This window comes from Natrix helvetica, assembly GCF_964273705.1.
Source record: "Natrix helvetica genome assembly, chromosome: 2".
In the NCBI taxonomy this organism is placed as follows: domain Eukaryota; kingdom Metazoa; phylum Chordata; class Lepidosauria; order Squamata; family Natricidae; genus Natrix; species Natrix helvetica.
Genome location: NC_138552.1, coordinates 233476215 through 233491762, shown reverse-complemented (window position 1 = coordinate 233491762; position 15548 = coordinate 233476215). Strand labels below are relative to the sequence as shown.

The window sequence follows — 15548 nt, the reverse complement described above, 5'->3', positions numbered from 1 at the left end:
TGACTCTTGAATGCCATTCTGACCCTAAAGTTTCTGACTTGCAGTTGGAGGTTGGAATGGCCTGTTTCAAAGTTTGACCTTAAAATGTTTGCAGATCAGTAGAACATGCTATCACTTCCAAAGCAAACATTGCGCAGGAGATATGCCCAACTTGGGAATGTTGCATGTTAGCTTCCAGTCTATACCGACTTCTAAGTCCTCATACTTGGGAGAACTTTGTAAAATTCAATAAGCAAGTCTACATGAGTGCACACCCTTGTTGGTTTCCTGTAGTTCTCAGAGATGGTCTTGGGACTGCTCTCCTACTATAATGATATGTGGGAATGAACTTGGGAGACAGGGGGAAGAGACACAGCCAGGGGATGGTTAGATAAGAGCAGCTTGACCCATAAAAGGAAATGTGGATATGGCCAAACACCTCAGAAGGGACCCTCCCTAGTTTTGGGGGCACTAAAAGTGATGGGGGGGAAATGTACTTTCAGACTTGCAAAATTCTGTTAATGTAACATCTCAATAAAGTACACATAGTTCATCTGGATGTGCTTCTTCTCTTGGCTATCTTGCAAAGCTGACTTCTATTATTATTTCTAGTAGTCTGGAATGGAAAGGTAGACTTACCCAAAATTGACCTGTTGATTTTAGTGGGAAATAGTGTTTTATGGTTGTTTTCCATCTTCAAATGGAGTAGGAGTTGCCTCAAAATAAGGATATTGCCAACTGGCATTTCGTACAGCCATTGCCAGTTATTGTAAGTTACAAAACTGATTCATTGTTGGACAAACCAATGTTTTGTTTTGAAAGATAATCTGGAACTAAAATGTTGTGAGGATTTAATAAACTTTTCTATAGTGCTATATCCATATAATCTGATGGAGTGTGGAGCTATATCTCAGTTCATCTTCTATTCTTATTTCAGGTCTGCCTTTTTGGAAATTCAGAAGTGTCCTTACGGGATCACTTACGATGTAATGCCTCTGAAGAGGAGTTGATCCAGATTATTGGGGCAGCTGTTGGCAGAAAAAAGAAACAACATGCAGGTATGCCATTTTGCGGAAGTCTTTTTTTCTCTCTCTCTCTCCCAGACGCATAGCTAGAGCTGGACTATTAAGAATAAGCACAATACAGTGCAAAAGTCTTAAAGTGAAATCAAATGTTATGAATTAAGGATTTATAAAATGCTTCCAAATCAAAATTGATCAAGACTAAAACATCCCAGCTCCTGAATTCAAAGCAGATTATTCTAATCTTACTGGCAGAGTTCCAGTACTGTTCCATTTCATCCAAAAAAGAGTTCCAGGCTCAAAATAGCATAATTTTGATCTCAAAAGACTGAGTTTAAAACTGAGATACTCGGTAGTAACAGAAGAGCTGCTTTGTGCTTGAACCATTTTAAATTATAAAGAATTTGCGCACTACAATAGTTCTGCTGTATTTAATGCTGACAGGAATCAGGAAGTGTTGATTTCCTTTTCTTGCAGTCTTCTCATGTTATCCAAATATGTTACCTGTGTTTGTTCAGAGTTCATTTTAAGCGTGTGTATGGGACAGGAAGGGAGTCACAAACACTGCTCCTGCCAACTTTGACATAATGTTACAGTGTTCCGAGGCTGTCTAAAAAAATCTAAATAAAGTTGTTCCCCTAGCCACTGAAAAATTTCTTGCCGTTATTTTACAGCATGTGAGTCCTTTGATTAAGAATCATAATTGGTATTTTATTTTGGGAGTAAGTCCTTCAAATTGTGTTATAGACTGCTGTTTTTCATTTCTCATGTGAACTGTTTTCATAGTCTGGTTTTGCTTTCTATGTTTCCCCATTCATAAGCACCACTTCAAGAGACAATTGCTTAATATTTATTATGCCAACATCCATACCATAACTAACATTTTTATTTTGTATTTTTTGCATTATTTCCATTGTTATAAAATCTGGGAGTATTAATAATTTTTGCATGTTCATTATTTTCTTCTCAGGCATGTTCAACATTTCCCAAATGAAGAACAGGCCAATGATCCTCATTGGTGGGTGACCAATCAGTACGTAAGAAGTACTTAAGTTACGCGAGATGGTTCACAACCTGTAAACAGAGACTTAACATTTTCTAAATAAGAAATAGAAATATGTGCACGTTTTCTTTTTTAAAAGCATTATCTGGGGCATCACCTTTGGTGCACGCAGCTCAAACTAATGCTGGATGTGCATCTTGCTAATGCAGCAATATGGAAGTTTTTGAGCTTCCATTCTCCAGTCTGTAAGTGAGAATTCTTTATTATGTAGCTGTTCCTTGGGGCTCTGTACTTAAACCCACTTTTAAGATCTGGTATATTGCTAGAATTAGAAGGATGGGATATAGATAATTTGGGAAATGGGAACAATTAACTACTAGCATTTCCACAGCATGGGAGTATCATGTGGTAAACCATACATTTGGAGGTTTGCCTGTAATTGAATAAGACGTTTGTGGGGGAGAGCAAAGGAAGCTGGATGCAAAGACAGGCTCCTTCCAGCTGGTTTTGGAATGGGAAGTTGGCTGCCTACACGCAGCTATGTATCTGGGACTTAAATTATGTCTTGTAAGGCCATGCATTCTGCACCTCGGGAAAAGCGACCACTGACTTTCTCTCTGCAAATAACATAGTCTTTGCAACTAGGGTAGAACCAGCTTTGTTGTGATTTACAGACTACTGCAGGAATATATAGAACAAGTAAGACAGTTTCCCAATTTAATTTGAAGCAGATTACAAAGTTCCATGAAGGTAGCTCTTGTGTGAATCAGTAGGAAGTGGATAGAAGGTCCAAAGTCCAAGAGAGGACTGTAGTGAATGCTATGGAAAGAATATATTGTCCTATTCTCCCTTTCTTATTTTTATTGAATACTTCAGAACATTTTTTTTCTTAAAATACAGTTTAATCTTAGAGTTTTCTTTTGACATCCTTCACATAGAGTCATTAGTGTGGAAGGCTTGATGAATTGCAAAAGACTTCTGTAAAACAATGAATATACTGTGGAACTCTGTGTTGACTTATTCTAGTTGCATTTGTCTTCCCTTGCTTTCATGCAGTCATAAGCTTGTAGTCTGTTTATGGAAACAGTCTCTCCTGCCAATCTTGGTGTGGATCTTCTCTGCTTCTTATACACTATACAATAGCACTTAGACTTATATACCACTTTACAGTGCTTTATAGCCCTCTCTAAGTGGTTTCCAGGGTCGGCGTATTGCCCCCAACAATCTAGGTCCTCATTTTGCAGACCTCAGGAGGGTGGAAGCCTGAGTCAACCCATGCTATGAAAGTAGTAACTTTCACCATCACATTGCTAAAATTTTATCTCTAATCATATAATAATTGGAAAGCAAAGCATAGGGACTCATTTAACAATGGTGTGCTGTTGGGATTACAACACTGCAAATTTCACTCAAAGGCCATGTTGGCCAAGTCTTTGGGGAAATGGAGTCCCAGCTTTTTGGGAGAATGCCCAGGATTGTGTAACCTAAAGTTTACTCCCAGATCTGCAGAGGTAGACAGATTTTTACATAATATGCTACAAAATGTCTGTGGCAGGTATCAAATGTCTCTGTGGTCTCTAATGGAAAAGGTGGGGAACCTCAGGTGTGCAAAAAGAAACCAATAAAGAGGGGAGTATTTCATAAATTGACTTCAGCAGCCAGAAATGCTATGCAGGAATTCTGTGTTGCTCTTCAAATTACCCCTCTGTGAATGCAGCTGAAAACTACACAAGATTTTAGAGGTCAGTGGAGTCAATTAAAAACATATTCTGATATACAGTAGTAGAGATATATACCGGTAACATCCACAACAACCTGGCATCTATAAGAGCTCAAAATGAAATGATACTTTTTGAATTAAATTAAAATGATTAAAATCTCGCGAGTTTCCAAATCTGATGATAATGCTTGTTTTCACTTGAAAACTTGGAGATTAGATTATCAAAACATGAAAATGAGAGAGAGAGAGAGAGAGAGAGAGAGAGAGAGAGAGAGAGAGAGAGAGAGAGATCAAGACCCAGAGCCAGCCCCCCTCCCCCCTTACAGTAATAATGTGATTTTGTACAAATCTGTCAAAAAGATTGTTAATTCTCTATTGTATAAGGATTGGCCACATCTAAATAAGTTCAGTTCTAAGGAAATACTGGAATATAAGAACTTTTTCCTATTATATAGCTCTTCTTCTGCTCCACCTGTTAATATCACTTATATGAACTTTTCACGGAAGAGTTGAACGTATACATAGATGATTTGTGTGTGCTGGTGCACTCTCACTTCCAGCATTACTAAATCCTGGTTAAGAACCAAAGTGGAAATTTAAGTTGTCAGCTTTCAAGATTAATTTAGGGTTTGTTCCTTTCAATTGGTTGTGAGAGGAAGAAGTCCCCAAAGCTTGCATGGGATTTGTTGCCCGGTACCTCTGGAACAGCTAGCTGTATACATTCACAGTGTGAAAATAATGATGCGAAAGTAGACTTGCTGAATTCTAATCTGTCAAAGAAGATCATGTTCTCAGATGGGCACCACACTGTTGAGCTGGGCAGGGAGAAAAAGTGACATGCACAGCACATACTTGATAGGCTACAATAATTTCAGACAATGGTCTTAGCTGTCATTGATCGGGGTAGGCTAACGCATCCCCTCTGCCTTAGTTCTGGCAATTGAAAGTTGTAAGAAGGGCTCTTGCATCCCCCCAAAAAAGAAACCAGAGCCATGAACGGATGAGAGATAGACAGAGCATGCTTATTTTTCTGGGGAAGAAAGAGCTGCTGCTGCATCATTAACAATTCCTGACACCCTAAAGAAATCCTCTGAAAAATACGACAGATGGGTGCATTGAGCGGCGTTGTTTCTTTCTTAGTCTCTTAGCTATTGGAAATAAAATAGAATTGCTACCCAGAAAAAGTCTCCCTGCAAAGAAAGGGGGAGCGGGCACCAAACCTTTGTAAAGATACACATCATTAAAGAGAGATTTGGCTACTTCTTCCCATCTCACTTTCCTTTTTCCTCTCTTGTATCTAAAAAGCATGCCTTCCATTATGTTTTTAAAAATCGCCTTTTAACTTGGTCCTTGGCACCAGACTCTGGCATGGCCATAGCCAAGGGATTAATGAGCGGGAGCTGATTCCCAGGAGGCTTGCAACTGAAATTGACCCAAAGAAAGATAACACAGATTGAGGAAGGAATACAAGCACTTGGCAGCACCATGCCAAGCGTGACGGGCTTCTTGTTAACATGGCCAGAGCTGGCAGTTGCAGAGAACTGCTTTTAGCTACAGGGTATGAGAATGGAAAAGTAGTTATGTTCTCTGGAAATTTGACTGTATCTTACAACCAGGAGGCCACATCTTGGAGTACGTGTACTGTAAAAGTTTATAGTGTCAGGGTAAACATTACTGTCTGTGTAGTCCACAACTTGCAACAGTTCGTTTGGTTTCAAAGTTACCGCGGCACTGAAAAATGTGAATTATGACCGTTTTTTGCCACACACAACCCCCCATGATCACATGATCAAAATTCATAGGCTTGGCAACTGGTTTACATTTATGACCGCTGCTGTGTCCCAGGGTCACGTGATCACCTTTTGCGACCTCCTGACAGGCAAAGCCAATGGGGAAGCCAGATTCACTGAACAGTCAGGTTACTAACTTATCAACGGCAGTTATTCACTTAACAACTGTGGCAAAAAAAGTCGTAAAGTGGGGCAAAACTCACTTAACAAATGTCTCACTTAACAACAGAAATTTTGGGCTCAATTGCGGTCTTAAGTCGAGGACTACCTGTGCTTATTCCATACCATCAAGCACAACTACGGTTTTGTGCTTGATGATATGACCTCCTCTTACACTTGCAAAGGGGGTCAGGAATGGAGGTGTGTGTTTGTGTGGACGTCAATGAAGGGGATAAATGTAAGTAAAACATCCCTGAACAGATGACTATTTAAAGCATTTGTTTATGGAAGGCAATCTGTTCAACTGTTGAGTAACTCCTTGCTATTAGTAAGTGTCTTAATATTTAGCTAAAATCTTCTTTTTAAACTCCCGTTATTCATAATACTGCCCTCAGGAACAGCATGATAGTCTATGTTTGCTGAAATTTCAGCTATTTGAAAGCTGTTCTCATGTTTCCCTTAATTTTCTGCTCTCTAAGCTAAACATATCTGCCCTTTTCAGCCATTCTTTATTTGTCATTTCCTGTTGGATAATATCTGGGTATACCTTTAGAATCTCTATAATCCATAGCTTTAAAATTCTATGCTTTTCATGCAAGGGATTTTTAGTTGAGGGGAGGGATTCTGTGGTCATTAATGACTCTGAAGTTGCTTTCTAGGCATGTACAGAAATGTTTCATATTAGAAATACTCCATTGTTTTGAGTTCCAACCATCCAGTCTTGGTTCCAACCATCCAGGATTCAAAACGCTTCCAGAATGGACAGAATAATCTCTCTTGAATTTGAAGCGGGATGTTTTAAATTGAAATATTATGCACGCCCTCTACTACTTTCTTATTTATTATCTAATACATCTCAGACAGCTAGATTTTCCTACTTCCATTTTAAAGGGCAAGTTAAGACGGCTCAAGATTATAGAGGAAGGGATTTTGCAGATAGTATCTGTTAGATTGGGTAATAGATAGGCACACACAGGCTTAACGGTAACAACAGCTCTTTATTAAGTACAACAAGTGAGAACAATCCAGCGAAGGTTGAGTCTGACAGCAGTCCTTTTATAGGGAGCTGTCAGACCCTTCGACCAATAGGATTAAACCTCTGTTCCCACTGGAACAGAGGGTGGAAACCACTGTAGTTAGAACAAGTATCTAACAGTATCTGACTTATATTCTCTGTCAGCAAGAGTTCCCATTTTGGGTTTTTCGTGGTCAGGTAAGAAAACACTTGTCCCTTAAATTTTGGTGGGATTTTGTTTTTTTGGGGGGGTATGGTTTTATAGTTAGGAGTTTTAGTGTTGTGAGTCACCTAGAGGTGTGTTTAAGATCGGCAGCCATACAAATATTTTAAATAAATAAACGTCTCCATCATGTATGAGTGAATCCTGTCTACTGCTTTTCAACTAGGGCAGAATATAAGCACCAAGCTTTTTAGAATACCTTCAGAAGCCCTAATTCCATCAAGAAATATAGCACTATCTGTGTAAATCCTGTCCTTGATTGCTTATATGGTTTGACTTTCTGGAGAGGTGGAATTCTGGAACTGGATTTCTGCCACCTTCAGCAGTTTTCATTGGACTTCTAAACTGAACACATCCATTGCCAACTTGGCCTTTCATTTTCCTTGGATTATTCCCATGCTGCGTATACAAATTGCATTTGAAGTACCCAAGGTTTTTTTTCCCCAAATACAGATTGCCATGTAGTATGGAGACTTGTTATTCAAGAATCAGTGCCAAGTCCTATCCAAGCCCAGAATTAACGTAGTCCTTTGAATTGTGGGCAGCTATTTTCTAACAACTGATAAGAATGCTGGAAAGTTTAAGAAAAGATTCCTTATTCAGAATGGTATTTTTAGAAGGTTTATTTTTCTCTCTGCTTTACTGGAATTTGTAGAACACTGCATAAAATCAACAGTAGTTTTCCTCTTCTAACATCGACTTGTGTTGCTTTTTCTCCCCCCCCCCTCCCCAGAGGCAACATCAAGATCATTTCCTCTTCTCCAAGATGTCCTGCAGGACCAAGTAAATTTGAAAGATTGGGGCCTCAGACAAGGCCACTGCCTGACTCTGAAAGAAAGTTTATTCAAACAGATGGGGAAAAAGTTTAAAACAAATATGTTTACAGGACACCATGCCTTGCCAGGATCTTACTCAGCACGACAGCTCGCATCAAGGATTTCACAAGCGCAGCTCAGTAGCAATTGCTTTCTTCAGAAGACTTTGAGCTGCAGCTTGAATGACAAGTGCCTTTGGACAGGAACAGCTCTCTCCAAACAGGCTTCCCATGTGACTAGAAACATTCGTTCCAGGATGGTAAGCCAAGCAGAGAAGGGTTGGAGATCTCTTTCGACTGCCAAACGTCTTGGTGCCTCTGATTGTTTAACCCACATTGACCGAGAAGGCCGGGTATCAATGGTAGATGTTGGCAGGAAGCCAGACTCGGAAAGGGTTGCAGTGGCTTGTGCTGTGGTCCGTCTGGGTGCAAAGGTATTCAACTTAGTGCAACAGAACCAAATTAAAAAAGGCGATGTGCTAGCAGTGGCCCAGATAGCTGGAATCCAGGGAGCCAAGCTAACGAGCCAGCTCATTCCACTGTGCCATAATGTCCCATTGAATCTGGTTGAGGTTACTCTTAGTCTAAATGCAGAAAAACATAACGTTACCATTCAGGCTCTTTGCCGCACCCATGGAAAAACTGGGGTGGAGATGGAAGCTTTGATGGCTGCCAGTCTTGCTGCTTTGACAGTGTATGATATGTGCAAAGCAGTGAGCCATGACATAATCATTGAAGATGTAAGACTCCTCAGCAAGCAAGGAGGGCAGAGGGGTGACTTTAAGCGAGACTGATTAAAAGTTTTTATTTAAGAGATTGACATACTTTATCCTTGGAATCAGAGGTGGGTTCCTACTGGTTTGGACAGGTTTGGCTGAGTAGATAGTAACTCGGCCGCCCACCCGCGCGAACCGGTTCTATTGTCGGTGGTGCCATCTTGATTTTTGGTTCTGCGCATGCGCAGAACAATCTCCATTGCAGAAATGCATTTTTTTCCATTTTCTAATTTTTGCATTAGAATGATCATAACATTTTCTAACGTTCTGCGCATGCGGAGAATATTTTTGGTATAAATGCGCATACGCACGCAAAAAAATTTTTGCACCAAACCGGCAGTAGTGCCGGTAGCAACCCACCACTGCTTGGAATATAATTTTAGCAACAGCATCTCCAGTACTAGTAACCAAAATTCTGACCATTAACCTTACTAAATCATAATCAAATAACGTAGGCTTAGGTTTGCCTTTTCTTTAATGTAGCAACTGACCTTTTTGCCTGTAAGTTCTAAGTTCTCCCACTGCTTTGATTTGCAGTAATTCTAAGGATACATGTGTTTAGCCTTTTATTTCTGATTTTGGGCAAAGTTCTGGTCTTCCATCTCCTTTTAATTGCACTAAAATATTCACCCAGCAGGATTTCAGCATGAATCTTCTGTTTGAGAATATTCAGATCCAGAATTTTCAGATCAATTATGATTTTAGTATCATATCATATCCAAACCCTGGAAAATATAAACTGTGAGTCACCTTGATCACTTCCAACTAGACAAAATATGATTTTGAATAGTAGTTTAGTTTCAATTTGCCTTTCAAAATGGAAGGCAAATATTTGTTGGTTAGGAATAGGTACAAACTAATCTGTATACAGTTAAAAATACTGTATAGATTTCTCTTTAATCTGGATGAAAAAGTTGGTAGTTCTATCACTCCTGCCTGAGCACACTGTTTTCCTTTTTTTCTCCTGAAGTTCTTCCTGCAGTTTCCTCAAAATACAAAAGTGCCCCCATGTCCTGGAAAGTGATGGTCTTGGGCAAATCTCTCTTTTGCATATGTGCAGAAGCCCATGCCCAAGAGAAAATGTGCCCTGGGTATATGTCTATGCCCGACTGGCATGACGGGATGGAAAATGTGATGCCTTCCTTTCATAACACAATAAATAAATAACCAAACAAACAACCATAAACCCCTAGATCCATGATGGCGAAACTATGGCACTTGTGCCAGAAGTGGCATGCAGAGCCACCTCTCCGGGCACACCAGCGGTCACCTGTTGCTCTTCCAGGTTCTAGCATGCACATATGCACCAGCCAGCTGGTCTTCACAGGCGCATGTGCACCAGAAACTGGAAGACCAGGTAACAGGCGCGCATGCCGAAAACCAGAAGCTCAGCTTCCCAGTGTGCACATGCATGCCAGGGAACTGCTCTTCCAGTTTCCAGCAGTTCCCCCTGCACACACTCCCGTTTTGGTACTTGGTGCCAAAAAGGTTCTCCAACACTACCCTAGATGTTCAAGCCCATTATAGACTTCATATTGACATCGAAGTGGATGTAATTCTTTGTAAGTAAGGCACTGGGATTGAAACAAGTAGGACAAAATATCCTAAGTTTCTGGCCACAGATGCATTTTTGTTATTTATCCATTAAATTTTCTAGTCCGTTTTCCCCCGACCTAGGAAACTTTTAGATGCAAGAGCCTTTTTAGACACAAACCAAAGTATTTAATTCTGAACATTGTTGCTTTAAAAAACTGATCAATAGCATTTTAAATAGAAGTATCTTCTCCTCTTCTGCAGGATTAGGAGGATAAAGCTTGAGGCTCATTTTGCTAATACTCCTCCCACTCTATGTGCTCTGCAGGCATTTGCATAGCAAATGCTCCTTCAAGTAGGCAGAAAAAGAAAGGTTTTATTCAAGTCAATTAGAGTTTATGCAGAGGACAATCAGAGTATTATCCTTTCACATAATAATACTCAGAAGTCGGTTTCAAGGAGAGATAATTTGGATTCTCTGAGTGAAGGACCCAAGGGATTGATAATATAGTGAAATAACAGTGACATCAAGAGACATTTCTGCCCAATCCCATTAAGTGTTGGAGTTTCTCAAATTAACTGACCTTTAGCTTTACATTTGATTTTCAAACAGATGTTTTCATGTAACTTCTAAGGGACCTGATAGTGAGCAATTATTGTTTGTGCTATCCAGTAATTTATTATAAAGTATTTTAATCAAAAGCAATTTTGAAACCAATAAAATACTGCACATGAGGTGATATTTGGAACCCAACCATTTTCAGCTAAATGTGATAAAACCTGCTCCATGCATGAGCAGACTGGGTAAAAATTGTTTGTTCTTCTATAATATTTTGCACTTGAATGAAGTCCAAAAAATGATCGTAAAGAAGTGCCTACATTTTGCTTAAAAGATAAATGAAACGTGACTCTTTTCTACGTTTATTTTTAGTTGATCAGAATAATTATCACAATTTCCTGGAATTGAGGGAAATGATTTATGAACATAAATAGACCCCAAGTGGCGCTCACTACTCTAGCCTGTTCTTCATTGCTTTGGCTGGGATAAAAACATTGGTACGTGATCTAAGATAGAAAGCTTATGGGAGAATTCTCCCACTTGGGCTATCATATAAACCCAAAGGCAGACTGATTTGTCTGCTTGAAAGAGATAGGGTTCTTCCCAGTACACCAAAGATACATAGGAAAATCAGAATGTAACAACTTTTCAATTACCTTTAAATAGTTCCATATATAAGGATAGTTGCTTTTACCCATTTTGTTCTTAATCTAATCCAAGGTGAGGGGATTTTACATTCATTGTTCATTGCCAAGGTTGATTATTAATACAAAGATTGGACCGTACAAATAACCCTTGAGTTACCACCATCTTTCATTGCAAGAAGGGACGTGCTATTCAGAGAATGGCATGAGCAGTCTCAGGAAGAAGCTGCCTTGCATAGGGCCAGGCCTTGTCAGCAGCAGGACAAAAGAGGCTAAGCCCAGCAGTGCCTGCAAACGCCAAGGGGGGGTGGGGTTGGGGTTTTTGCACTGTGGCGCTAGGGTGGCTGGCCATGACGCAGGCCTGAAGCGGTACTTCTTGGCAATGGTGGCAGCAGCACTGGGGTTGAAGTTGAGACTCAGAGTTGGGGATGGGAACAGCCCCAGTGCAGCTGCTGCAACTGAGGAGTGGCTCTGTGCAGGACTACCAAAAGGGCAGAGAAGGGGGGAAGGGGAGATAGGGTGGTTTCAAGAGGAAGCAGTCTGCTATCAAGGCTCGAGGTTGGGAACAACCAAGCTAGGAATGGCTTGGATCAAGTGAGCCCTCACCTAAGACCAGTGGCATTCAGTTAACAATGGCAACAGAGAGTCCGGTTTTGCCATCACTAAACTAAGTAATATGATCACATGATGTGTTACAGACAGAAAATCCAGCTGTAATTATTGTTGAATCTCAAGGATGCTGTAAGGCAATGTCAGAAGCTTTTAACCACAGCCAATTAATTGACAGTTCAGCTGTAATCTCAAGAATTGGTTCCCCATCCTGTTTGCTGACGTTTAATTTAGAAATATAGTATTTCCATAAAGCTGTGAAGTTGGGACAATCATGACGTGTCTAATGTCATGGAAAGAAAGTCTGGTTCACTTATTCACCAGAATAAGGCAAAATAATATCTAGAGCAGAAATGACTTAATTCCAAATGCATCGGTTGCCTTCTTTCTGATTATTAAAATCTTTGTAAGTTTTCTGTTATTGCAGCAACTCAGAAACCATGATGGACATTAGTTCAGTTCAATTTGATATTTCTGAAAGGCTTTAAAAAAACTCCCCACTTTTCTTTTTAATTCCAAAAACCATAGTCAAACCCGAGGTGGTATTTAGCCAGTTCTGACAGGTTCTGGAGAACTGGTAGCAGACATTTTGAGAGTGGGGAGGGAATGGGGATTTTGCTGCCACGCCCTCAAAGCCATACCCACAGAACCAGTACTAAAAAATGTTGAATCCCACCATTGATGTCAAACCTTTGGTTATACGTATCTCCACATAACCTTCTGTCAGTTTTTTGATTTAAAAATCATCAACAGAGGACATAGGCTGAGGAGAGCCATTTAAAATGGATATATTTCTGTGAGAAATATCATCTTTTTCTTGCCTTTTGATTTTTAGATTGTATTGCAAATGCCTTACAAAAGAAAACAAACTTTAGGGAAGTATGTCCCAAGTCTGGGGAAAAGGAGAATGAAAAGGATACATCTCATGGGGCTGGAAATGGACAACTTTGTAGAAGGCAATTTACTTTTTACTTTTTCCTGCAGTTAGACTTTTCACACTATTTCCAAATAGAAATAGTCCCTTCCCCCATTTGTTTATGTAATTCATAAACTATTGTTTGTACCAAATAATATGCATTGTTTAAATTCTCCTCATTGCACCAAATAATATTTTTGATTAAATTTTCCTTGCATAAGTTTATCTGTTGTAATGTGTGTAAACATAATGTCAGTTGAATTATTTAGTAAGAGCAATAGTTTAAGTTTATACTTGACAAGAGGACTTTAAGCACAGGCTGATTGCTGTGGTCACTCCATATTTCTTCAATTACAGGGGTTAGATACATGACGCCATTTAATGGAGACTACTGACCAACAGACTTTTTTATTAAATGACCATAATTTGAGAAATACATATGCTTGCGTGATATCTCACAATATTTTGGCTAGTTGAAATATTTGGTTTAAAAATTGATTTAATATACATATTCTGGCTCCTAGGCAAAATTGTGATGTGTTACTTCAGCCTGAAAAAATAGTTATCGCTTGATGTCGCTTTAGAGTTGTTTCCTTTAATGTATATTTCTGTGCATCCGGATAATTTTATACTATAAGATTTTAGCCTTAGCCTGAATGTGACTGATTTTTTTATTTATTCACCAAATTTCAATTCTTTGTGAGAACAGAAAATGGCTTTATATACAGGCAGATCCAATATATACTCCTAGTTATTCTATCTTTAAGTCTTTATGAATGGAATGAAGTATGTCATATTTGTCCTTATCGGGGAAGGGAAATGAATTTTTGCTGCTTCACATTGCTATGTTTTTTCCTACATGTCCTGTATAAGGTGAAAAGTAATAACACATGTTTTTTATAAGTGCACTTGATAAGAAGCATAGGAAATGTGTAAGTATGAAACATATTAGATTTTGATTCTTTCATGTGGTATCAGAAAACCTCAATTGTCTCAAGATCACTGAATCTTATAAAAGTCTCTGATGACATAAAATAATTGTTCTGTGCACATTTCTATGATATGAGTGCGATAAACAAGAATGCAACTGTTGGAAAGGTGTTTTACTTGTTTCCTCTGCATCAGTAACCTGTTCTAACATTAGGGGACGATTATTTGTTTAGGGGTGTCCAAGCACTGTTAAAATCTGAATACGTTGTACATTGAGTTGCTTGACTATTATACTTTCAGCCATTAAGTCTGTAATTTAATGTAAACAGGACAGGACAGCAGATATTTAAACTAAAAATATATCTTTTCTAAAGTTTGGTTTTTCATGCATAAATGTAGTGACCTAATGTATACTAAAAGGGCTTCAGAATTAATTTTATTGAAAGAAAAGTCAGAATTTACAATGGTTCAGTATGCATTGTGTTGATTTCTGAAAAAATCTGCACTGATAACAGGGTATTTAGATAGGCTTGTTTTTTTAAAAAAATATAAACTGCCTGTTAGTGAATAGATGGGATTTCCTTCTTGTGGTTTTGGGAAGGTGGTCCTAATTTTTCACGCTTATATTCAAACAGAGTAGCTAATGATGTTTTTTGATGCTTTCATTATACATCTGTATAATCCTTGGATATACGCACAAATGGGAATGGTTTCCAGGTAATGAAAAGTTTATTCAGATTTGCTGAAGTTGTACTAAGAATGTTCTTTTTAAAATAAATAACACTTGCACACAATAGGACGTGTGAATTTATTTATTAGAATATATACTCTTTGCAGACAAGGAAGAATATTCAAACATGGTTTCAGTATTCAGGGGCGAATTCTCAAGTTTCACAACTGTATAAAACTGGGCAAAATATTAAACTGCATGAAAAAGGAATTAATGTTTGGCAAATTAAAATATGGGTTAAAGGAGATAATGTCAGAGGAAGTTTGATTAATAAAAAGTGCAGTTTTATTTGTATACAAAATTAAAAATGCCTATCTTTTTGGACACTTGTTTTAGAAAACATTGAAACAGGAAGCATATTAGTATATTTTAGAAAATGGAAAACCATTGCTAAACCTGTATTTCATTAATTACATTAAGAATGTAATAAAAATCTTTTCAGTGAAATCAAAATTGTAATATCACAAAAATCTGTAAGTACTTTGACTTCGTTCTATGTCTATTTGTAAATTATCTGGGAATGTATTTATATGTATAGAAGACCTCCAAGGTCTCTTCCAACTCTGTTATTCTATGTTCCTGTTAGTTATTGCTAATATATCAGAGAAGGAGGAACAACAAAAGGAAGGCCAACTTCTCGTGTCCCAGAACAAATGATCATGGTTAAAATTCCAAGGTTTTCTGGTAAAACCATGAGATGGAAACTGTTTTAGACTGATATTAGTTTTGCTGTTGGATCACTAGGACAGTTAATTGAAGATTTTTTAAAAAGAAGGTATAGTTGGTTCTTTCTTCTAGTTATTGATTCAAACTTAGTTGGAGCCATGGTGGCTCAGTGATTAGAATGCAGCCTTGCAGGCTAAAACTGCTCACTCTCAGGAGTTCGATTCTGACCAGCTCAAGGTTGACTCTGTCTTCCATCATTCTGAGGTTGGTAAAATGAGGACCCAGATTGTTGGGAGCAATATCCTGACTCTGTAAATCACTTAGAGGGGCCTGTAAAGCAGCGCCCCCCAACCTTTTGGGTACCAGGGACAAGTTCCATGGAGAAAGCTTTTTCCACGGACCGGAGAGGGTGTGGTTTTGCATGCTACCTATATCCCATGGATAGGGCTTCACTTGTTTG

The 15548-nt window shown here is 38.7% G+C and overlaps 1 protein-coding gene across 4 annotated transcripts in view; it reads left to right on the top strand.

Annotated features, from left to right (window-relative positions):
* Positions 1-14486, top strand: part of MOCS1 (molybdenum cofactor synthesis 1) — a 45465-nt gene extending 30979 nt beyond the window's left edge. Inside the window, exons 9-12 of one of the 4 annotated variants that reach the window (XM_081940838.1) lie at positions 917-1037; positions 1972-2019; positions 7645-7985; positions 12682-14486. In XM_081940838.1, the coding sequence (XP_081796964.1) occupies positions 917-1037; positions 1972-2019; positions 7645-7985; positions 12682-12834 (663 nt within the window). In that variant the 3' untranslated portion in view covers positions 12835-14486. Of the gene's footprint in view, positions 1-916; positions 1038-1971; positions 2035-7644 lie in introns of all 4 variants that reach the window. The other 3 variants (XM_081940836.1, XM_081940839.1, XM_081940837.1) reach the window with 3 other exon arrangements.
* Positions 14487-15548: the final 1062 nt, after the last annotated feature.